The sequence below is a fragment of the Ciconia boyciana genome, chromosome 3 (assembly GCF_034638445.1).
Source record: "Ciconia boyciana chromosome 3, ASM3463844v1, whole genome shotgun sequence".
Classification (NCBI taxonomy): Eukaryota; Metazoa; Chordata; class Aves; order Ciconiiformes; family Ciconiidae; genus Ciconia; species Ciconia boyciana.
Genome location: NC_132936.1, coordinates 122890864 through 122916690, shown reverse-complemented (window position 1 = coordinate 122916690; position 25827 = coordinate 122890864). Strand labels below are relative to the sequence as shown.

General features: G+C 40.0%; 1 protein-coding gene across 8 annotated transcripts in view; it reads left to right on the top strand.

The window, feature by feature from the left end:
- The window catches only part of PLCB1 (phospholipase C beta 1), a 415215-nt gene that overhangs the window by 237989 nt on the left and 151399 nt on the right, over positions 1-25827 (top strand). For all 8 annotated transcript variants that reach the window (XM_072857457.1, XM_072857455.1, XM_072857454.1 and 5 more), the window contains 4 exons: positions 10953-11093; positions 17820-17899; positions 21747-21800; positions 22154-22229. In XM_072857457.1, the coding sequence (XP_072713558.1) occupies positions 10953-11093; positions 17820-17899; positions 21747-21800; positions 22154-22229 (351 nt within the window). The remainder of the gene's footprint in view (positions 1-10952; positions 11094-17819; positions 17900-21746; positions 21801-22153; positions 22230-25827) is intronic.

Below are 25827 nucleotides of genomic sequence, written 5' to 3'. Positions count from 1 at the left end.
GAAGCTTGAAGGACCAAATTGGGAATTATTGCTGACACTACTTCTAAATGTAGTTGTCTTAATACTCCATACCTGCAAGTGTATAGGTGGAGAGATGTATTTATGAATGAATTGTAGATCTATAACACGTATGAATAATTCAGATGCACGAAGTTGCTCACTGCACCAGAGTGTCTGCATCTGGATATTTCTTTGTGTGGACCTCATGCCATATAGTTCATTTTCTTTTGGGACCATTTCCATCACTTTCTTCTTGCACTGATTTTCCATCATCTGTATCTTGGTATTCTCACATTGTTTGGCTGCTCACAAGTACGTAGGACTCAGGATTGCCGTCAGGACTGTTCTCCAAGTTGATGTGTTACCTTCTTCTTCGGGTCTGATCTCAGATTGATCCAGCCACCCTTTTTATCTCCCCTTCATCGATTATTTCTCAAAACCATAGAGTGCAAAACCAACAGCTTAAAATAATGTCCGTGGCATCCCTTGAAGAATTCCTTCTCTCTGCAGCTTCTTGCCAAAGACATTAGTGTTTGGATGTTCTTTTCCTAGCAATGATTGAACACGTTTCCTGTACTTTCACAGGTAGTAAAATTAATCTGTCATACAACCACCCAAATCCAGTTTCTGCATTTATTCATTGTTTTCTCTCTCTTCAGCCAAAAAATCATAGTTGTAGTTCTTACTCATACTCCTTGTAGATTTTACTTCTTTTTTTCAGTAGTCATGTTGTCTTCTAAAACACTAATCTGTCTCTAGTATTTTCCTGTTAGATATTTATATAAAAAGTTAAAATGTTCTTACAGAAGATCATCCTCTCTGGAGTAAATTGAAGCCGACCAACTTTTAAAAAGCAAGCTGAAATAATTTGTTGATTATACATTACTTCCTCTCTCTCAACTTTACCATCCGAAGTAGTGGCATCTGCTGTATGATTTTGCCATGGGGCTTTTTAGCTGACTTTATGGTTGTGGTTATGTTTTCAGAGTCAAGGCACCATTCAGCTAACAAGCGCTCCCTTGCCTTTGTGGTACCCTGGCTCTGGTTCCCATTGAGCTGGACAGTCACCATGAGCTGGGACAACTCTGTTGAGATCTGCAGGAAATAAGTTCATCTGTGCTGGCTAATTTTGCACCAATTTTCAAATGTCAAGAGTCTAAATATATTTCTACTTCTGAAGTAGTGTTACTGATATGTAATAAGATGTAGTGAAGGTTTTGTGACAAGTGACAGCGCACGAGAACTTGTCGTTGGCAGTCAGTAGTTAAATAGATGTGCCATTAAGGGTCTGTTGTAAGCTCACGGTCTGATTGCAGGAGCTGACTGTCTGGTACAGTCCAAGAAGGAAAAAATTACGGCTGTTGCTGCATCATCATTGAAAGGGTTTATTTTTCTTTGCTATACTGCAAATGAGTTTCCTAGGATTAAATACTTAAAGGTAATGGGACTAGTGGGTTTTTGCAATAATTAAAATCAGGTCAATTGAAACCTTTAGCAGTAAGCATCCCATAGGACTTTGTGATTGAAACAATTCTAGCAAAACATGTCTCACAAACAGGTAAGATAGAACAAAACAATGCTAGCATGGCCAAGCAGGATATTTCTTTTTTTTTTTTTTTTCTTTTCTTCTTTTTTTTCCTCCCGATGAGCATGACTGAAATGTTGCAATAATAAACAGTTCGTTAGTCAGATGGTTTCAATTATAGCTTTCTGTGTTTCATCTGTTATTTTTATACAGGGTGGGTAGTCGGTGCATTCAGCATTACAGACCATCTAGGTGTACATACTTCCACCAGCTAAAAAAATGCATTAAAATGCAAGTGATTGTACTCCAGCCCTTATGGAGCACTCCAAAAAAGCATAGTGGGCATTCATGTCATACCTCTCATTCAGCTCCTTCCAAGCATCTTAGGTTTTTTCAAACAATGTATAAATGAATAGCTGATTGTACCTCAACCTCTGAAGTAACCCTATTAAAATAACTCTACACAGCAATTCAGAATTGGAAGAACAACGCGTACGAGATTTATAGATAAGTGAAAATTAAGCTGCTGTTGCAGCTATTCCTGCCCTTACGTGCTGTGCAACCTGCTGTAGAAATCATTTCATTCTAAGACTTTTTATAGTTCCAATAGTCTCGTACAGACCAAAGAAAATGAGTTAACAAAAGTAACATGAAAATGAGAGAAGTTTTTCTCTGCTATCTCTTCATCTCTTCCTTTAAAATTATATTGAAGAAAATGTCAAAGTATTTTGAGAAAGGAAAAGTGGTGAAAGGAAATGTGTGTGCTTAAAGGTAATTTTTAAAATAATGAACCATCTGCAGCTAATAAAAAGTGATAAAAATGTTCGTGAGTTAGAAAACATCTAGAGGAAGATGGTGCATGGTTGTAGCTTCTACGTATTTCGCCTTTTTGAAATTGTCTTTTAAATTAAGATGTACACTGTGAAATATAAAGTACTTTTATGTTAATCACAACCACATCCAAAAGGACTGAAAAATACCACATTTGGTCTGATTTTGCTTAGATGATTTATACTGTCACTTGTTTTTTGTTAGAACACACAGTCTTGCAACCAATTTCAAACATAAATAACAGGAACCTAAAAAAAATTCTGAGAAATATGGACGTTTAGAAGGAGAACTAAACAAATACACAGGCTGAGTATTTGCTTAATGTTCTGTCGTGAGAGCATGAGACACCCAGGAGGCTGGATTTGGATCACTTGAACTGTGAGAAAGGTCAGAAAAAGAGGAATGAGGTGGCCCTATTTTTGTTCCCAGGCTTTTCCTTAGCACGTACAATTCGTTCGCTTTGTATTTTATATAAAATCCTGTTTTCACAGAATACGGCATTGAAGTTGGAATCGTTATTTGGGTATATCCCTCCCTTTCCTCCAGAAGTCAATCTGATTTTGTACTGTAAGGAGAAATAGCATCTTTGGCAAAGCTGGTGCTGAGTATCTATCAGTAAGTGCATAGTGTTGTCTCTGGTAAACTCTTGTAACACAAGTGGTCATGTCTGGCACAGAAATCATGGTGTCGTAGAAAATTATAGGTTGGAAGGGACCTGTCAGCCTTGCTCTCCAGCACACCAGCTTCTCCCTCCAGCTTGGTGTCGTCTGCAAACTTGCTAAGGATGTGTTCTGTCCCCTTGACCCGGTTGCTGACATACTACTCAACAGGATTTTTTGGGTGTCCATAAGTATTATAAAAATAACAATTAATAATATTTTATGTTTTTAAATATCTCATGTCTTGTACTGTGGTTATTGTAGAAAGTCAACATGAAATCTCTGAATTCATCCCACATTTTCAGAACTCAAAGTTAGAATTCTATTTGGAAATGCGTATCAACACAGTCCTCTCTGAACCTAAGTATCATTTGTACAGGTATAAGTTTGTTTACCTCTTATTTCTCTACTGAAGAAAAGTATGCTTTTTGCCAGCACATGTTCTCTCTTCCTTAAAAGTTTTACATCATAGAAAAAGAAGTAGTTTTATTGTTTTTCATAACCTGTTCCTGATAAACTGGATGTATTGATGTTCTCACGTCAAGCATGGAATTGGATTAAGCTATTTTGGAAAAAGCGATTGTTGTTCTGGAATAAGTGTTTCACAGAGAGTGTTAATCAGGATTGACTGTTTGATGTATGATTTATGGTATCCGTTCATCCCAGATCATTTCTATGGGAAGAATAGCCCTTGGATTTTAGTTGCATCTGAGGCATTCATTATTGCTGCAGGTACCAAGCAAGATCTGTCCTAGAAGGCAGTGGATGTCTCTGATCTCCTTCTTCAGGGACTGACTCTTTGTCTAAAGCATTTCTGACTCCTTTTACCCAATACTCTGTTTATATGCTATAAATATTCCACCATATTAACTGAGCAGATGGTCAACTTAAGACCAGTTTACATTACTGAGAGATATTTTTTAAGAAACATCCTTTGGTTTTGTACACACTGACTTAGTGTGCACAAAAATGGTTTCTTGAAGACCAAGGGTTTAAACAAGATAGTGGCTCCATTTCTGTGCATAGGTAGCTATGGTGATATGCAAAATTTGGAATCCATTCTTAAACCCTAGAAATGAGAAAAAAAATCAAAGAATAAGTATTTGCAAATATTTTGGTCATATATTGATCTGGTGCACTTTTGCGAAATGTATAAAGACATATTTGTATTAAAAACCATAGTGCCGTTTTTCTCTTTGTTGGACTAAATGTATTTCTGGTTTAATGATAATGAATTTGGTAAGAATGGCTTGATGATATAAATGAATGTATTTAAATATCAAACTTCCTGCGAATTCTGTGTAATAATAGAAAAGAGAGTTTGGCGAACACTGTTTTGAGTATCTTTGATGTAGTAATTGGAGTATATTCATTTCACATGACTGTCATTAGGGAAGACAGACAAAATCCTGTCATTGAGTTTTGTAGGTGTGATTCCCATGTATGGACATTCTCTTTAATCAGTGAAAGGGATTGCTGAAAGATAAACTATTGATAGTTTTGACTTTGGCCTCAACAAAGGAAGGAGAGAGAGAAGAAACATATGTTTCTTTGAAGGATGAGTCTGTCAATCCACTTGATGGGAAGTTCCTAGTCCTGCACTGTTGCTAGGTGATGTGTGACGGAAAGGGTATTTGAACCAGTTTGGAAATCTGTGTCGGGATTGTTAACAGTAAATTTAATCCGGTTAGCAAGAGCGTTTTGTTCCTGAGGGCCACGCTGGTGCACTGCCGCAGTTCCCACCTGCTTAAGAGGCAATGCAGGGTGATGGTCCCTTTGCAAGGAGAGGTTTGGGGCGTGACACTTGCTGGGGGATTGTCTCACCTCCAGAAGTTAGGCATCTTCTGTAAATGGCTTGCACCTGCACCTCGTGTACTCACTAGGCAGAGAACAGACTGTCAGGTGGGTGATTTATTCCTCTGTGGTACAGGTGGGGAAATACCTGCCTAGGGAGGTGCTTCATCTCTTGCTTGGCTGTAGGTGCAGATGGAGTGACTGGCCCAGATGAGACACTTCACCTGTAGAGACAAAGATAAGAAGCAACTCTCAGGTATCATCATGGACCCAAGAAGTTGTGCAGACCAGAACTGTGTGCTTTAGCTCCCAGAGATGATACAAAATCACTTCAACAGGGTATTAGAAAGTAATTCCTACCCTTATTTGGTCTTCTGTGCTGGGCAGCTTGCGCTGCGGAGTTCAGTTGGATCAGTTCAGTGGAATCGGGGCTTGGGAAGTCTGCTGAAGTCCTTAGCTAGCCATAGGGGCAAGTGGTCTGATTTTAAGAGAAACTTTGTGTTTCTTATTCATACTGCCCCTGCTGCAGCTACTTACCTGGTGCTTGAAGTGTTAAGATCTGGTATTTTGCAATCTGGGTCAAATATACGATGTATACATGCTATATATATATATATGTGTGTGTGTGTATGTATATGCATTTTTGTTGATAAACACTCTGTGATAAGGCATTCCTGAAGATACAAGACTTTGTTCTATTTGAAGAAAATCTGTGGGAGTTTTGCCTTTGACAGAGTCACAATGTAAGGTCGTGTTTTAGCAAAGTTCTTCATTTAATTTAAGCACAATCTTGAGTGTTTCCTGGAAAACTCTTTGCATAAGTAGCTATCTAGTCACGCTTCTTTTCCCCCCATCTCCCCTCTTCTGGGATAAAGAAAGAGCTGGAAAAATAGAAATGCAGTTTGGAATACTTGGAAATCTTATTCTGATAAGCAAGGAACTAAGATGAAATTCTGTTGCCAGTCTTTTGAACCTCTCCAGTCTTGAAGTTATCAGGACACAAATATAACAATTTGGGATTATGATAGACTCTAGGGAATCCTGAAGTACCCATATAGCTATGTAATATAGTTCAAAAATCTACAACAAAATGTGCCGTTCTGACCAACCCTGCTTTCCTGAAACTATTGCTTTATTCAATACAGTGTTTTAAAGTAAGGAGTGTAGCATATTTTTAGTACCAGAAACAGAAAGCATTTGGAAATTGCAAGTCAGATTGACGGAAGTCATGAAAATAGCTGATAAACACTGAGTTTGTGTATAGGGTATGGTGGGGGTTTATTCTGGGTTGGGTGGTTTTTTTAGACGTCTGCTTTTTAGAGGCTTTGGGATGCCTTTCATACCTATAGCTTCAGTAGGACTCAAGTATTTAATTGACATCTTAAAGAATGTTTTACTGCATGAGAAAATGATTTCGGTTGATAGCTGTTTGGGGGCCGAGAGTGTATGACATTTTGCATGCACAGGAGTGAATGTTGTCTAGATAATGTCGTACACACTGCATGTAGTCTATACGTGTAGTTTAGTCTGTAATGACCCCTTTAGATCGTTTGCATTGTAAATGAATGTCTTCAAACACCAAAAAATTTCCTATAGTTCTTTAATTGCACTACTGTTCTAGCAACCCAGAAGTTCTGGCTGAGTCTTTTGATAATCATCCAGTTTGGCCATCACATTGTCTGTAACTATTAAACCCTGAGGAAAATCTTTATCATCAGACAGATTCTTTTAGTGTTTAATGTAGGTCTGGGATCAGAGAACGCTGCTCTCGGAGATGGTGCTGCAGCTTTGAGAAGCATTAGCAACAAAAGGTGGTGCATTCTACCTGAGGTGAAACCTTGGCTGGCCTGCTTCCCCTTGGTGTGTTTAAATCAGCGTTTGAGTTTTACTGAACTGCGTGGCAGCCTTTTATATATATGTATGGCAGCGCGTTAAAAAAACAGAAAGTTTTCACAGACAGATGGTGTGTTGCAAGCTTTCAGAAAAACAGTTTAGAGAGACGGGGATACTATTAAAAGATGTTACGGCATTTACTGTGATGTGCAGAGCACACGTTAATTGGAAGTTAAGTGTTAAGAGCTACATTTTAGTAACACCAACCGTAGCTGAAAGCAGTCTTCGCAGAGATTGTCATTAATGTGGCTGAATAGCCTCTTTAAGTTTACATTATTTTTATGATTTCCAGTGAAAGGAAAATACAGCGGGAGAAAGTTTTGGAAGTCTGATTGAAATCTATTTTTATCCATCTGTCTTACAGGATCCTGCTTTCTAACAAAACATCATTATTCAGCGTTTGTTCATGAACGTTGTAGGAATTTCATAAGCTTCTATTTTAATTTTTTTTTCATGTTTCTGGCTAATTTTTTCTATTTTCTCTTTCTGGTTTGGATTGATTTAAGGTATATTTTCTTTTGATAGTTTTGTCAAGGCAACAAAACCAAATACGGGGAGGGCTTTTTACCAAATGAGCAGATAGCCCTCTGGCCAGCTCTTGCCTCCATTAACATAGTTAATCTTATTTTTAATGGATTCTAAAGCTGTTTGTGCTGCCAATACCATCCTTGTCACTTCCTCTGTGTTTGCCTGCTCACAATTTGCATCTCCCTCCAGGAATCTGTCAGCCCTTTAACCACAGAGCTGTCCCATCAGAAACACTGGCTTTCCTGACCTGGTTTCAGCGCAAGTCTTCAGGCAGCTCCAGTCCTAGAGCTGAAGCTCCTGCTAGACTTCAGTGGAAGGGAAAAAGCAAGCTGAAGCCCAGACCTTTTGAGTAAAAGCAGCAAAAGGATGCTGTTTTGCCAGAAAACATCAAACCAGCCTTAATAAATCATTGTGCTACAAAGGGAACTTTGAGTTACGTGGGCACCGTCAACAGCCTGCTGTTTATTGAGCATCCCATGGGCATGCTACCTAATATGATAGAGCTTCAGTAGCTCAGGTGTTTAAAAAATGGCTATAATCAATATTCAATAGGTATAATTATTCTGAATGTCTCTCAGAGCTCAATATGTTCATAATAAGGCCCAAGTGTAGCAAAGAGCTTATGCCAAAAACCAGTCTGTCCGCTCGTGAGCCAGTATATCAAATGCAGCTCCAAACAGCAGAAGACTTTCGGTCTCGTTCCTCAAAATGGGATTATCAAAATCAAAATAATCCGATTTACATGAAAGAAGCTAAATTTGGTCTTGCCACTTGGTTTTTTTCCATGTGCTTTCCTATCATCTCCACAGGAAAAATTGCTGACATTTTTTAAAAAGGGCTTTGATTCACAGAGCTTCGATAGTCTTCAAGATTTTGATAAAGGATATTTTGCTCATCTCCTTAGTAGTGTTTGCAGCTAAGTGTGGTAATAAGGGAGCAGAGCTGTTCATGAGGAATGTGAAGAGCTGACAGTGTGCTTTGGTATCTAAGTTTGAGAGCTTCAGATCTAAGGACCAAAGAATATGACCTAGATCATCAGTTAAGGGCTAAGTTGTCTCTGACAAGTGGAAATGCAGCTGTCGCCTCTAAAGGGCAAATAACACCCATGGCAGGGGTCAGAAAGGGCATGAATCCTGTTAGTACCAAAATTATTCTGTTTCACTGAACTTATAATAAGAATACCTATTTTAAGTCTGTGGAGCACACTGCAGGTTACGCTGAGATAGCCCAGGATATGCAGTGTCTGCTTTTTATTAATAGGCGCTGGATGGCGGCCAGATTGCTGTAATGGACTGTCTGCTTCAAACTTTGTTAGGCAAGTCTTAAACACAATAGAAGAATTCAACATTTTACTCACGCAAACCCAGCAACCCAAAGAGGATGGTCTGTCTAATTTCTTGCCTTTAAAACCTGGAGAAAAATCCTGTGATTTGGAAGAGCAAATTCATACTCACATTGCATGATTGGCCACTTATTCTGCACTTCTAAAAACCTTACTGAGACAGTCCCAGATAACTTCTCATTTGATGAATTTGCTCTGGAAAAACATCCCGTTTCAAATATGTTTCTTTTTTATTCTGTGATGCATGGCTAATGCGTATCTTAGACTAACTAGAGTATGATCCATCGTAGAGACGTCCTATAGTTGATTATAAATACGAAGGAAAAAGATTATCTTCTTTCTTCTTTGGATGAGATGATTGCATGTCATCACCGAGAGTGAAACTGTGAGCAAGAGGTTCAGCCAGGGACAGGAAGAAAGGAATGACAAATATATGAAAGAGAATAAAACCGGATAGACAATCCTGTTCAGTCTGAGTTCAGAGAGAACGATGCTCTTCCCAAACAGGCCCTTTAGCAGAAGCATTTATCAGTCTGATTTTGGGTTTGAAACGGTAGAAAGTAAAAAGCAGATGAGTTCTCATCTCCCAGAGAAATTAAAGAGCGCTTTGTAACATTCAGCTTGTAAATAAAAGAGAAAGTAACCCATCTAGTAATACACCATCACTAACTTAGCATCTTCAGGGCATTTCTCTAGCTTTTCTCCTAGATGTAAATTAACACAATTTCTTTGTCTTTCTCCTTCAAATTCCCATCTCTGGAATGCAACTACTATTTTTATATCCCTCTTCTGTTTTTCTCTTACGTGAAAGCCTGTCATTAACTTGTTTACCCATGAAATCTTCTTTGTCTCAGAGCGCAATCATATTCCTTCTTTACAGAACCCTCAAATAGGATTATTCTGTCTGTTTTCCTGCAACACTTGCCATCATACCCAGTATTTAATGAGGCTCAGCATTTTATGATAGACAGCCTTGTAGTTTCTTTCCAGTTAATAGGCCATACTTCAAAATGCCCTCCTAAACCTTGTGAAGTATTTGGTGAACGTATGCATAACTCCATTGCCTGCAAGCAGATATGATAGCAATCAGGAGATGCCCTTTAGTCTGAAGTCTTGTTGATATAAGATTTCCTGTGAGATCCATGAAAAATGGCCCTTTTCATCATCTTAAGCTTATCATCCTGTTACACTAAATTCAATTTGTATCGGTCGGTGGAGACTTAGATTCTTATTCAAAAGTTATTAAATATTAAGAAGTACTGTAAACACTAAACATATGCAGACAGTGGGGGAAGAAGGTTCGTGTGAGAGTGAAAGGTGAACTGCAGTATATGTTTGTGTCAGTTTTGAAATAATTTCATCTCTACACAGAATCTGTCATCCCATAGTGATACTATTTGCTGGCCATTTTTTAGTAGTTGTACTAGTCTGAAAAATCTTACCTTTTGGGAAACCTGAGCTTTCAAATTATACTGGCCGTATTCAAAGGATTGAATTCAGTCATGCAGGGCTTCTTTCCATCTGTCTTTGCCGCTATAAACTGCATCTTGAGGCCAAGGACCAAGGAGTTTTCTTAGTTTGAAAAACACTGAGTGCATTTCTTGGTAACACTGCAGCCTAATAGAAACTGGTAGAGTTGCAACATAACCTGAAATGGTTTCTCACATGCTTATACTACCAATGAAGCTGAGGCTGAGGTTATTACTAGCTGATGAAAATCAGTGACTGTCTTTCCTTCACAGAAATGTTATGTAATCATTTCTGTATTGGATGTAAACCTGAAAAAAAGACTAAAACCTAAATATAAATGGAATATATCTCATAATTTAAATAGTCCATGGCCTTTTGGACATGAAGAAGGAAGAGGAGGGCATCACCAAAATTCCATTATTCATTTCATATGAAGACAGTTAATTCCAGACAGTCGTCTTAATTCCTTAGGAAACACTAAGTTCTCATATTGAGCTTTATCTAAAATCCATTAAAATCATAGAGAATCTCTCTGCTGAGGCCAGTAGCCTTTGGACAGATTGTGTTACTTTCACAAGTTAAACACTTTACATACGCTTAACTTCTGAGGCAAAATAACTGAGAATAGGAATGTGCAGCCATCAGCTGGACAGCTTTTAGTCTGTACTGTACCAATACAGAGCTCAGAGGCTTTGAAGGATTTACAGTAGTGATTTTCTTTTTATTCTGGGTTAATACCTTTAAATATTTTAATGACTAATTAAGTGGATCAGAACCTAGTGCCATCATGTTTAAAATGTTCAAAATAACACAAGTTTTCAACATTGAAGTATTTGCAAAAATAGTCACCTCTTTTAGTATAAGTATTTGCAAAAGGTTTTTAACTATTTTGTAATGTGTTTACATGCAGGATCCAAAACTGCGCGAACTGTTGGATGCTGGGAACCTAGGAGGTCGACTGGAAAATCGAATGATCACTGTTGTCTATGGTCCAGACCTGGTCAACATATCGTACTTGAACTTGGTGGCATTCCAAGAGGATATAGCAAAGGTAATATACATTCATCTGTGTCATATAAAATTAAAATGTTTTTAAAGTATTCTTTTGAGACATGGATAAATGAGATAACATTGGAGATTGCTATGAAATGAACCTCAGTTCTGCTATAGAGCTCTGCCACTCGATACCAAAGAATAAATGTGCATTCGCTTTTTCTCTGGGAGTTAATTCCACAAATTTTTTCCCCCTGATATGTGTGCTCATCTTCAGAACGTTGCTTGTAAAACCCAAATAAGCATTGTGAAGATAATGGTACCCGCAAATTTTTACTTGGCTATAAGATGTGTACTGTGACTCTCCAAGCACATATCAATATCCTTCAGTAGTTATCATCCTTTTATGCTTGTTCTAAGCACGTGCGAATTATGGACCATCTGTGAGAACAAAGTTTGTAAACGATTGACTTTTTAAGGTTGACCTATATCAGAGTAGTGGCAATCTACAGCTATACCTTGTATACTCAAGTATGTCAGCAATCAAACACTGAATTTAACTTGCATACGTGACCATTTCTGCTCATGTTCAAAGGTTAATTTTAAGGATTGCATTTTCTTTGCTGATAGCCCTTGATAAGAATTGTGAAGTCATTACCTTAGCAAATTATTTTTTCCATGCAGGTATACAGTCCCTTCATTTCTGTCCAACACACCACATAAAACACAGTTGTGTGTGACAAGCAAGTTATGATTGATATTAGTGCATGTTTTGGGGTTTTTCTTCCTTCTTCCAATTTCTGTACGACTCAGTTGTGTTTAATGAAGTGGGAGCTCTTTGCTTGATCTACTCCAAATTAACATTCAAAAGCTACTCCTCTTTCCACTTCAATTCATGTAGGTAGACTGATGACAGCCTCCAGATAACCACGCACAGGGCACGCTTTCATATGGTTTGCATCCTCAAGTCCACTAGATTGCGCTAAAAAGATTATTTCTCCGTCGAGTGCTGTTACTTAACAACAGTAAAGAGTTCTTTTGTCACCTCCCAGGCAACAGGGATGGTCAGACCAGGTTAAAAAAGGTCATAGGATGAAAGCCTTAACCTGGGAGCATAAAGTTTTGCTTGTCAGGTTTCTGTTTCTGCTGATCTTCATTAGCCGATTGGTCAATTTGGCAAAAACACAATTTCCACTGTTTCTTTGATATGAAAGAATAGAAACAAAATTAGTTTGTGGTGGTCCACGGACTGCTGAGTGGGAAGCGCTGTCCTCAGACTTGAAAACGCACAGCTATACTCTACAGGGGTGGTTAAGAAATCTTAACACTGCAAAAGTGAAAGTGATTGAAACAACTCTTCAGGAAAAAAACCCTAAGCCTATGATGGAGAATGAAAAGGTATGCTAAAGCTTTACCAGCGAAAATTGTTAGCCCTTACCAAGGATGAGGGAAAATCACCCAAATCAGAAAGATATGTCCTTCTTTTTCTCTTTCCTGTCTAGCCAGCAATCAGTGAACCATAATCTATTTGCTAAAACAGTGCAGAAATTGGTATTTTAGGGCCATTTTCTGTTTGGTAATGGAACCTTAAAAATACTCTAGATAAAATCATGTTTTAGAAAAGCTTGGCTGCTCTAAATCCTGAGTAACTGCTACGATCTGAGTAACTAAGAATCTAAGTCTTCCTCGTTATTTGTAAATGCGGCAGACCAAATAAATTCATGTTTTATCAATCAGGCACTGTAGCCTGGGGATGGGATTTTCAAAGCATTACAGATTAGCTGTGCTTGCCCTTATATCGTGCTAAATACCCTCATTATTTCAATGAGAGCAGAGTTTGATCGCTGTTGCATGCATCTAAAAATTCTTCCTTTTTTAACATGTTTTCCAATTCTGTATGAGCCAGACCACAGAATCTGGTCCTTATCATCTCAAGGACCCATGTAGTGACTCAGAGGAGTCATTATAAATCTGCACATCGGGGGGCTCTGAGAAGGCATGTAAAGACAAGACGTTTTCAATGTCACACAGGCAAATTTTGACCCTTCTGCTTGCTGATGTTCCAGGGAAAGCTGGAAAAACTCCCCCGCCTTTCCCTTTTCAGTGCATTAATATTTTTCAGATTAACCCTTCATTTGTGACACCTTATTTTTCAACTTGTGTGACAAGCATTGATCAGTCCTTCCTTGGAGGAGAAAGGCAAAGTAAACTGTAACAGTCTTAGTGAGGCAGTTAAAATTATTCGGTTATGGGGGTTTCTTCCTTTGCAGAAGGCTTCCTGTTCCGCTACAAACTCTGTTCATCGCATCCACTGGCCAAGTTGTGGGAAAATTATGAAAATACGAACCTTGGGCTATTCAACTTGCTCTAAGCAAACTAAATAGAGCTAGAAGCGATGATGTAGTCACGATGTACTGTTTCATGTGCATTCCTCCAGGAGAAAGTAACTGATGTTTAAAGTACATTAGTGATGAGCTGAAGGGCACTGAGCAGCTGGTTTGTTCAAAGAATGCAGCTTGAAATTCATCAGGTAGTGGTCTAAAAGGCAGATTGCTGGACACATCTTGATGATGAAGAGAAGTGGCACTGATACAGTGCTTGCTTTTTTTCAGCCGGGTGTGCCTGTGCCTGTCTTGGGATAGGATTTGTGAGCATCCACAAACAAGCACTGCAGAAGCCAGGATAAAGAAAGGAGTTTATTCTCAAACGCTGTTCGGAGCGGATGCTCTTTTTCTCTGTCTCCGTTCCCGACGTGAAGGAGTACAACCTGTGAACCTCTGTCTCCTCGACAGTATTTCATTCTCTCCCCAAATCCAGTAACTTCAAAAGTGAACATCCCATCTTTCTCATCTCTTTCCTCTCACTCTCTTTTGTCCCTCTCATGCCAACTCTGTTCTCACCACACTAGTCCATCCTGGCCACACAGACCCCTATCCAGAGCCCAAGGAAGTCTATTTCTCCTCAGTTTGATGAGCTTTGGATCAGATCCATCACCAAGAGCTGATGAATTCCTCCATAAGTAAAATGATGTAGTCAAAGATGATTCACAAGTTGTGCTCTACTATGCTTTCCAGCATACGTCTTTATTTTTCCAGCTTCTTAGGCATATTTAAGAGCTTGATCAGTATAATAAAATGGTAAAACAAACTCTGTAAATTCATGTCAACTTGATAGATTTTTAAAAATAAAATTCATAAGGATGCCGAAAGCGTAGAATCTCAGCAGCTTGCTTCGTTAACCTCCCACCAAAAACAAATGTGGGAGAAGCATTATCTTCACACGTAGTCAGTTCTGATTTGAAGGAAGTGTTTTTAAGAAAGTGTGCTGCCTTTTCTTATGAAAAAAAGTCTCATCTCTTCTGTTGAGATAAATGTCTTACGGTATGTATCCTGATGCATGTAACAGAGCAGAGAGATTATTTCACTGAGCAACAGATTTCCAAATGAACTGCTGCTTATATGCTACCTGCCAAAGCACAGAACAGCTAAATAATTTCTTAGTAAAGTTCACAGGAATGATATAAATATGAATTAGTGTAACAGGAGGGGAGATCGAGTTCAGAGAGCTCTTATCATGACGGGTGTAACTTGCTTGGAGTTGAATGTCGAAAGGCTGGGTTCTTCCGCTACCAAACGGGATTAGAGGCTTCCAGTCTGCAAACAGTTTGTTGGCACTGGTACAGTCCTATTTCAAAATACACAGATTTATATTTTCCTTTTGTATTGCATCTGTACAGGAGTCTGCAGCTACCGCAGTGATTCAGAGGCTGTTATAACCTTTCCACAGTAGGCTGTTTTCTTTCTACACATAACAGCTTTCTACCCCGCGGAGCGGAGCTCTCACCGAGCGCTGCCTTCTGGAATCGCTGCTGCTGGTAAAGACAGCTGCAGAGTGCCTCATGCACAGAGTTAGAGTATGGGCTTTACGCTGTACCATGCAGCAAAATCAAGGAAATGGAGCCATTTGGTAGCTAAAGCGGCAAGGTGCATCTTGGCTCACAGCTTGATGCAAGCCCATCAAAGTCAGTCCAAAGCATCTCCTTTATTTCTTCGGGTCTGTGCTGGCTGTTGTTTCTCCTCCTGCTGAGGGTTTAGACCAGCGACTGGAAAGATGACGTGATCCTTGGCGTATTTTCTGATCTTGGTTTTTTGGCTGCGGCTCTGTGGTGGCTGGAATGAAGACCCTAAAATGGGAGAGGCAATGAGCAAGTATTGCTTGTGACTTGTTGACTTGGCACCTGTATCGTTAGAAATGGCTCAGCCTGCAGGTAGCCCTTAGAACATTTGGCAAGAGCGATGTGATCGCTTGAAGAGCCAGGAAAAGCTAGCAAAGGAAAATGGCAAGACTGTTTATATAAATAATGCTCGTGACAGGCACATAATAACTGAGTTCCCCTTACATTCCGGTCAACAAGCACTCGGACAAAGAGAAGGAAGAGCTGGGGTGTGGGATACTCCTGAAGTGCCCTAATTCTGTATTCTACGTAATACATCGGTTTTAAGCCCAGCAGAATCGGTGAGATCAAAACAAAGTCTATCAAGATGTGTTAAAAGCCAACATATTTTCAATATCTAAATAATATTTTATGTTGCCATTAATCTTTGCAGCCATTAGCGTCACAGGGAGAAGTCTTAACTGCTATTATTAGTGCCTAAACAAAGTAGCGTTTACAAGATGAGCCTATTTTGAGCCTGGAAAAATGAGTTGCCAAGAAGAAAAAAAGATGCTGCACTTAATACGCTTTCTGTTCCAAGAGTCACAGCAAAGCAGTGGTGTTGCTAACGAACCCAACTCCTGCTCTTGTTCTTTCTCACACCCCTGTTTTTTTCAAATTAGACCTAAGAAGGAAAAACAAGTAAAGAAAAAAAAAAGTAGAAGCAGTCACGAGAGGTGGAGGGGAGGAATATGTCGGCAAGAGTGGTCTACCTGCGGAACAAGTCTGTGTCTGAGGGAGCAAGGTTTCTCTGCCAGAAATACCAGTCATGGGGAGGTGTGTTGTCTCAGCTGCTTAGGGGTGAGGTTGTAAATGAGGTGGACTTAAGGATCTGGTAGCTGCAGGATATCAAAGGCCCTTTAACAGTAGGCATGTAGGTAGCCTTATCTCTTCCTCCTTGGGAGCAACTGTGTGAGACTGGTTTCAGGAACAAGATCTGATAAGTTTAGGGAACAAATCTTAGCACGTTAAAAAAAATATAAAAAATTATAACTTCCAAACTTCTCAAACTGATCACCTAGTCACGTGGAAACGTGAGGCTTTTTGGGTAAAACAAGCTCGTAAGCTTCAAAGTGCCATAGCAACGTTTGTTTCATTGGAAGTCAATGATACTTTTCATCATTATCAGTTCTTGTCAGAATGAAATCACCTTTTTTTTGTATTTTTCCTCAAGAAAAAGAAGAACCAAGGAGAGGGAATACCTCCAAGGAGTACACATCTGGGAGGGTGTGTGGTGATGGGAATTTTGGATCTGGACTGATATGAAAGGAAACTCAACTTTTGTTTCCAAGAAAATTCAGAAAACTTCATCAAGTTAAAAAAAAACACCTCACCACATTGTTTGCAAAGGCATTGTTTATTTTCATTCCCTTCTTTTTTTTAAAGGCGTGAAACAAAGCCAATCCAAAACCACAGTTGTGATTAAAAAGGATTGCAATTGAAGATTGTAAATAAGCACCAAGTTAGGAAGGAAAAATGCACTGAAGTTGTCGATGGAGAGCTGCAGGAGAGATCTACAAGGGAGGAGAGCAATGGGATGAGCAGCGAGAGTCTAAACTTCAGATTGTAATCATGGACCAGCCCTGCTGGGAACGCGGGAAGGGATGGAGACCTAAGGGAAGCATGTCAGCAACGTGCATAGAAATGAGAAAAATAAGTCCGGAAAATGAAGAGAGGAAAAGTGAGGGAGAGCCATGGGAAGAGCAGTGCCTGCAGGGGAGAAGGGAGGTTTCCCGTGACCAGCTGGAGGACGTCTTCCCTACATCAGGGTAGCAAGAGGGAAAAATAATTTAGCAAGGATAGGACCACAGTGTAAGGATCTACAGTAGGGGGTAGAGGAGCCTTTGTATTTGGTCTTGCATCTTCTTCCTTGTATATCTGAATACTTATTCCTACATATTTCTGCCGGTTTGGTTTTTTTAAGTGTATTTCTTATGTTGGCTGGTAAGATGTTAGAACTTACACTTCTTAATTCGGTATCCACCATAAAAGATAAGGCGTGGTATTTGTTGTCTCAGTCACTTCGTGATCTGTAGAGAGAGTGATGCGGAGGCTCTCACAACGAGCTCTTAGTAGAGGGGACATTGAAGGAAGAGACGTGCTATGGTTTGGTCTGTATCCCGCCCCGCTGGCTCTGGCTGTTTTCAGAGGGATTTAAGCCCATTTCAGCTTCATTTTATAAGAATGGTGGTATAGAGGCTCCTTTTTAAATCCGTAGTGTGTCAACCAGAACGGTGTCCAACACACAAGAAAATTTATTTTTCTGGGGCATTTATTGCACATCTTCCAGAAACTTGAATGTGTTTTGCGTCAGATATTTATCCATATGATTATTTTTTTGTTAATTCCATGGAGTAAGTTATCTTTAAAAAAATACTTGTAACAGTCTTCATTTTTTGGCACCATGAGAAAATCAGGTCTCACAGACAAGGAAGGAAGCTGTAATTGGGAAAATCAAGTTCAGACTTTAATTAGGCACTTTTTACTAACTATATAATTTTCGAAAATATTTTGCATTGTGTAAGTAAACATCTAAACGAAGCCTCATTTAATCAATTTTTCTCTCTATAGGAATGGTCAGATGAAGTGTTCAGTTTGGCAACAAATTTGTTGGCACAGAACATGTCAAGGGATGCATTTCTGGAAAAAGCGTAAGTGGCCAGTGTATTTAATGCTGTGGGTGTTGCTCTTTGCGTCATTTTCCTCTTTTCTTGTGAGTCACATTGTCATCTATTGTTTCTGCTTTGATGAGTTGTCACTTTTGTAAACACAGGCTGTCTTTTCGCATGGTTTTAAAAAGCCTGTTATCTAAACGTCATTTAAAGAAAAATCTTGTTAGGGTGGTTCTTGCAAACTACTATCGTAGCAAAAAACCAGCATTAAATGCCATCTTCCCCTTGTATACAAAAGTAGTAGCTTCAGCTGTAGTCTGAAGCTCTCCATTTAAAATGAAAGCATATTCTGGACTGACTTGCTTCTGATCTATTTCCCCTTTTTTCTCTTATTGATCAAAAACTGAGAAATGCAAGAAGTCCATTTTCCTCAGTCCGATCTCTGTGGTTTTCACGTGATTCAGAGGGAAGCTGTGAATCCATTCATCTAGATTGCTTTGCACGGTGCGCAGATTCTGAGTTGCTTTCAATGAAGTAGAAAAGCTGTTTATGAGAACATTTGGGGTGTAAAAACACACCTCCAAAAGGAAAGAGAACTAAGCCTGAGATTAGCGATTCTCAACTGGATGATAAGTGCACACGCTGAGAGAGTTTTGCATAAGTGATAGCGTTGAGAACAGCATGCAAAGCCTACCAGATAGTGATGGTAATGAACTGGGGTACTTGCTGACCTTTTGGGGTTCTAAAAGGGAAGATATACCCGCCCCAGCCTACGAGTTGGCTGGTTAAATTGAGCTTGGTGTCTCCCCCAAAACACCTTTTAATTTCTGCTCACAGGCAGAGGCTCAGTCCAGCTAAATACCAAGCCGGGGCTTAGGTTCCTAAAACTTGCCTCCATCCAAGAAGCAAGTTAACCCACCCTTTTTCTGGACTTTCTAAGTCTGTGCATGCCTAATTTCATTAGATGCACCTATATTTAGTCAGAAGGTTCCCGACTGCTTAACTTAATCCCATGTACATATTCGTAGGTGCCTGTTCTGGGAAGGGTGGGTGTCTGTGTGTTTCCTTCTCATAGCGTTCGTTGTGGTGCACCTGAAGTCAACAGAAATTCTTGAAGAAACTTTGAAGGCTGGACATTGCAGGAACTACAGCTTTGTGTCTGATAATGCTGCGTTGGGATGGCAATGATATATTAGGCAAACAAAATCCCAAATGGATGGAAACATTTAACGTTTCCTTTTCGCTCCGCGTGTTGACAGTGGAGAAAGCACTGTGCTAACCTGAGCGGATCCAGATGTGACAGCAAGAGCAGAGATGGCTTCCTTCAGCTCCATAGGTTGTAGATGAGTTACGGGAGTAATTTAATATTACTATTTCCATGGCCCTTACCACTCAAATCCCCAGGTGGGCAGTGGACTTTGCTGACAGGCCTGTAATGGGGAGGTTTGTACCTGTACCTAATGGGCATTTTCCTATCAGATTCACAGGAGGAACATGTTCTCACGCAGTATAGTAGAGCAGTCTTATTTGGAGCCATTTTTCTGTGGTTGTTCAAGCAATATTAATTAAAGATGAAGTCACTGGACACACTGCGTAGATTCAGTAGCAGACAAGCATGGCATTCCTGTGTCTTTTCTTTTTCCGCTAATTAATAAATCACTTAGGAACTGTTGGGTTTCCAGGGTCCTTGCACAGATGCGAAATCAGAGTCACTTAAGAAATCGTTGACTTTGAAGATTAAAAATATTTCCCTAGTATAATTACTGTACTAGACAAAGGGTTGGTTGCAGTCCTATCAGAACACTTTTGTTGAAATAGAAAAGCAAATTGCATTAGAGCAGAATGAGAAAGGCTTTTTTCTTTGTGGCATTCAGTCCCTTGCAGCGTTGGAAGTGCAATAATAAACAGCTTGGGCAGCTCTCCTGTGGTTTGGTCAGATGAGAAAAATAGGGTTAATTTGGGAGGAGGGGTAGTTAATAAAAACTGCCGGTTTGGTTACAAAGTGCTCATTCTTCTGTTGTAATCATGCAGTGTGTTTTTGTGTTGGGGTGCAAAAATGGACGCTGGGGTACGTTAGCACTGAAATGCTGACCAGCGCAGCAATGAGCCACGGGTGACTCTGCTGTGGAAACCTTGGGTCAGCGTTACGTCCGGAGTTTGTCGTTCTTGGAGTCAGCACCGCACTACTGCAATGAGTCGATTCGGCCGCTACCGATGGGAGTATCTCCTAGCAAGCTTTGTAACAGGAGTCACATGCTTGGTTTTCTTGGATGGATGGATAATGGCTGCAGGGGAAAAAATACTGTCCCATGTGTAACAAAGAATTTGGAAGGAAAAAAGGTGGCGAGTAGTGGTGGGGGTTGACTGTTCTTCAGACACACATTTTTAGTTTGCTTTAACTGAAGTTCAGAAATTTTTTTTTCCTATTTTCTTTTATTTCTAGCTTTCTTGGCTGTAGAGGAAATCATTAAATGTGACCAGAATGTACTCAAAAGTTTCAAAAAATAGAAAGCAAAATAAAAGAAACCTTTTTTTATACTAACCACTGTGATTTTTTTTTTTTTTTTTTTTTTTTTTTTTTTAAATCTAGCTCTGTGCTGGGAGATGGGGGCAGAGGGGATAATATTTTTGTTTGGTGACACAGTAGCACAAGAGATTTCGGTTTCCAGGAGATGCATATGAGGAGACAAGGACTTGTGAAAATGTTCCTATCCTAGTTAGGGATATTAGCATGTACTTTGTTTTTGAAGCAGTTGCTAATGGCATTTTTGGTTGGGAAAAAAAGGAAAGTTTATTAGAACCATGCAGTTTCTTTTTCTTTTGGTAGGCTAGTGGGTAAAGTGAAAAAGTTTTTTTTTTAAAAAAAAAAAGAATAAAAGAATCCTCTGAAATATTTAAGTGTTGCCACATTTTTCACCAGATCATATTACTGCAAAACTCATTTATAGTTTTAATGCTATTTGAGTGGAAGAGATGAAGCACTCACAAAGTCGTGCTCTTTGCAGGCTGCTGCTGGTAGACATTATGCTGGTAACCAGTAGTCCTCACATACTGGGAGGATCATCAGATAGCAGCTGTAGGCCCAACCGCTTCTCATTAAAGCTGCTGGATGACTCCTGTTTCAGTAGGCTTTGAATCAGTATGTTGAAAGATTCGGACAAAGGAAGAGACATCCTCGTCCTTCTGCCTTAATGAGCATGCAAGAGAAGTCACAGGTCCTGAGATATTGAGATGCTCTAAATACTCGGTTCAAAAGCTGGGTAATTGCCTGCCTGTAGACAGTTTCAGCCTGTAATTTTTATATTGCTTCACACTGGAAATGTCTTGGGCTTGCCCAGGGCTGCTAAGTATGCTGACGCTCTTGCTGGTGCAGAGATATTTCAGTGGCCAGTGATTTGACTCCCTCCCAGCTGAGGAGTGACAACATTTAGGGCCAAATGGAGAAACCTTCACAGATGCGTGATGGGGAGGCTTTGGGAGGCAGGGGTGTTGGTGTGCAACGTTCAGGGACGCTTTCAGCCCCTGGAAGAGGAGGAGCACAGCCACCTTTGCAGTCAAGTTGTGTAGCCTGTGTGCCACAATTCAATCTGCTGATAGACTGGCAGACAGCCTGGGTGAGAAGGAACTTGGGGGGATGATAAATTTGTGCGTTAACAGTATTTGCAGTGTCCTGCTGCAAGACGGACAGTATTGGACACTACGGGTGCACTACCGTTGATGGAAAAGGTATTTACTGATTAATGGTGTCCCAACAGGTTTTCATATTGGGCAAAAGAGATGAGTGGAACTTGCCACATGATCAGAACAATGGCCTTGACCTATAAGGTTGGTGGAGAGGTACTTGAAAATGCTGTAAAAATAAAACAGGATGCTTTTCTCTCCACAGTTACACAAAACTTAAGCTGCAGGTGACTCCAGAAGGGCGCATTCCTCTGAAGAAGTAAGTTCTGTTCCCCTTCCTTACCACGTAGTCTCCTCTGACTTTTTAGTGTGAATATGTGTTTGAGATGTCAGAGACATGAGGATAAAGATATTCAAATAGCATATTGCGGGGGTAATATGAAGAGAGCAGTGATGACTTTTTCAAATAACTCTCCGCTGTAATAGGGGCTTGTGTGGGTTAAACTCATTGTCGGCACCATTAAACTCGCTTGTGTTACCAAGCAGCCAGCCAAATGGAAATAAATAGCTAAAGATACGATAGACTGGGAAGTGATATTCAGTCTTTAAGCCGCATGGGCCATCGAGGCGCGTCTGTAAGCCAATTCACTCTGGTTTGTCTTCGTTTTGCAGCATATACCGCTTGTTTTCCGCTGACAGAAAACGAGTAGAGACCGCGTTAGAAGCTTGTAATCTTCCATCTTCCAGGGTAAGCATCTGAATTTATTCCTGGCCCTTACAAAGTGTTGCTTGTATTCGGTGGTGTTTACTCTCTATTGAGTTGAGGACAATGTGTTCAAGGCTGATCATGCTGTGCTGGCTTTGCTTCTGGGTAGGTCCTCAGCAGCAGGTCTGTCTTTCCCACACAGAAGTTCCTGATACCCGTCTGCAAATCTAAGTACCTTTGATTTGAAATTGTGTAGGGACCAGGATTGCCTGGAAGAAGTGCAGATGGATTAAAGGAAAGGGCAGGGAGTTGTGTGACCTGTCCTGGAGAAATCCTGTGAGAATATTTAAAGAATCGGTGACTGTTGCACAATTTTCAAGGCACGACTTCAGAGCAGTCTTAGCTCAAGGTGTAGCTAATGGTGTAATCTGTTTCCTTCTCACACAAAAAAATCTATAGCTTGAGTTAAGTGTCAATTTAAACTCACTGTAGCTTATCTAAAAGGTGCATGGAGTAAATGTTGAAATGCTATAGTGTCAAAGCCGTTAGTGCTGCGGGGATGCAGCCATTGTGTGCTGCTAATCCAGGAGCTCTCCTCAACCTGGAGCATTTGTAGGATGGTACCTCACCCTCAAGAAGGCTTTTTTCAAGAGGAATGAGCTCAAGCAGGTAATTCTAGTTAATGCTGGAGTGAAGATGTCCTTAGTCTTTCCTCCTAGGTGGACCTTCTCCTCCAGGAAGCTTCTTGTGAGATAATTTCTACATTTGGAGGTCCAAGAGGTGGGGCAGGACTAGTCTGCAGCAGAGGAGAGCCTGCATCTCCTAATCCCTCACTCTTGTCGAAAACTGTGCTGTGATGTTTGCTCAACCATTGCTTCCCCAATGCTTTCTTAATACAGCCAATTCCTACAGCTCCAGAAGAGCAATGGGGCAAAATCTTCACAAGCCAAACCTCAGATACCCCTTACCACTGAGACCTTCCTTCATGGGTTTGGGAGCTTAATTCCATAGAATTCCAAGGAATGTTTGTAAAGTAGGTATAAAAGACTATTGTAATCTTATCTAAAGTAAGGTTGTGAGGTTAGCAACATGGAAATAATAAATTTAAAGATGGGGGTTCATTTAATTGTTAGCAAACAAGATAAGATGTGCAAAAAATCACCAAAGCATTGCTTTTTAAATCAGTCGATTTATTACTTCTCTTTACTACATATCTCTGAAAAAAAATCTAAACATCACTGGAGTCCCTGAAAGAAACTGCAACCTTTTTCTGCTATTTATTTAAGTACAGTCAATTTTACATACACATTGCTGGATACTTGTTGCTGGGATACCATCTTGAAAATTATTCATAGTTTAAAGTAGAGCCTTTCTTTGGTTGGGACAAAAGAGATATACGCTTCGTGCAGCAAAGAAAACTGTGTTGATCATGTTTGAAAGAAATATTTTAGAAGCTAAGTGCTTAAGAAGCATGAAACTCTGAATCTCGTAGAGGTGATGGAGTAGAAGAAAATAATTTCTTCAGCTACAGCTCTTTCCCTTTGTGTTCCTGTTTATTTGAACAAGTAAAATTCTTAACTTCAACTTCCAGCTTTTCTGCCCCGTTGTACTACAGGACAAATGGTGCTCCCGTAAAGCCTGGAAGAGCACTGGACTCCCAGCAGCGTGCAAGACATGAATATCAAGGAATCTTCCTCAGTAAAACCACACCAAATTATTCGGAGAGTTCATGAAAGACTCACGGACATGAACAGCTTAGGCTTTTTGGGTGTTTTTTATTCATTTATCCCTCTAAGGGTCTTCTCTCCAAGTTTCATAGAAAAAAACATACTTTTTATTGCTTAGGAAGATACGGGGCTCGTTGGCCATGATGGCTTTTTGATCACAGGACGTTTTGCTGCACCTCTTAGAACCTGTGGATGACCCTAAAACACAGAATGAAATTTGCAGTCATGGGTAAGAGGATGCCAAGTCAGCATTTATCACTCTTTTCCTGATTCATAGCTTCAAGGTTGGGACAGTCCCTCATATATCTTACGCAGTGACCTGAGCATAGGGCAGCCTGAGCTACGCTGCCGGGGGATAGTATCACTGCATGGACTTGCCTGTGACAGTACAAACTTCAGCGTCTGCTAGCCCTACTCTTTAGCAAATTCCCTGTGTACGCGCTTGCCGGGAGACTTCGTGGGACAACGTGTGGGCACTGTATTTAGTGCTAGAGGACGAAGAGTTCTCGTTGCCTGGATAACTGCCTTCATCCTGCTGTAGAAGAATAGCACCAGAGAGGCTTCCCAGAAGCGCCGAAAATAAACTCTTTATTTTATATTTAGGGACCTTCATAAGGGATGGATTCTCTGCAGCGCTGAGCACTCCAGCCCTGATTCGGCCGAGCAGTTGAGCATGACTGCAGTGGGATGACCCATGGACTTCAAGTCAAGCACATTTTCAAAGCGTGGATTTATTTAGTTATGTATTTCAGGGTCAGACCTGGCATGTGTAGAGGCTTGCAGGACCAAACCCTGTGTGATCTGATTTTCAACAGCATTTGTCATCCAGCAGATCTGAAAGCAGAGGACTGTTTAAATAAATGTTTAAATGAAGTTTTAAAACATGCCAATGAGTTTTTGAGTTTGGCATCTGATTCCCTTATGATTTTTTAAAAATCTTTGCTACTTTTAGGGAAGGGGGGATGCTTTGTGTTATTGTTGGATATTTTTGTTTGTTTTGGTTTTAGTCAAAGGTGCCTTAAATATAGAATTTGAAGAGCTTTATTTTAGTCGCCTGTTTGGCTGTGAAGACTGGTTTCTGCTTTCCAGTTAATGTAGAGGTTCACAATGAAGCACCAGTGAGCTTGACTATTAACTTAAAATAAAAACACCAGCTATTGAGTCCCGTCTGTGCAAATAATCTGAATTAGCTGTTGTGCTGCCAAATATGTAACAGACTGGATACAGATGTTATAAAAGGAGGCAGGTTACCAGACAAATCATAAATCAACAGTGCTTGAAATTAGTAGAGACTCTTAATCACAGAATAAAATTGAATGCCAATATTCAGCAACGCTGGAAATGAGGGATGCTCTCATGTGGTAAAGAAAGTTTGTGATTTCTTCATTGGTCTCAAAAAAGAGATTAGTGCATAAGGTGTGTGGGTGGTTCCACTGAAATGTGGATGGCTCAGACCAGGCTGAGGAAAGGGGCAGTGTATTTTAATCCTTTTCAGCAGGCAGGCTTTTGGAATCCAAATATAGTTGTCCGAGGTTGTGCCTGGGGTGGCAAATGCTTGCAGCAAGGCTTTCATCTCCCATGTAGATCTCTGTGTTTTGTAGCCCACCGATTACATTACCGGCAGGAAATAATTATTAAAAGGTTCTGCACTTACGCCTGAAGACTTGTGTTTGTTATCCTCTTTGTAGATAGGTGTTTGTAGGTAAGTGTTGGGAAACAGGTATATTTTCTTAATTGGAACCAAGTGGCAAATCAAAGCCTGGATCTCAGGTTATCAGAAAAGACCCACATTTTGTTCAGTGTTGAGTACCTTCAAATCCCCTGTAAAGGAAAGAATATATTAGGTCAATGGGAGACTGTAATTTTGTGGTAATTACAGAATCAACATCTAAAATGCCCTTAGGAGAAGTGCT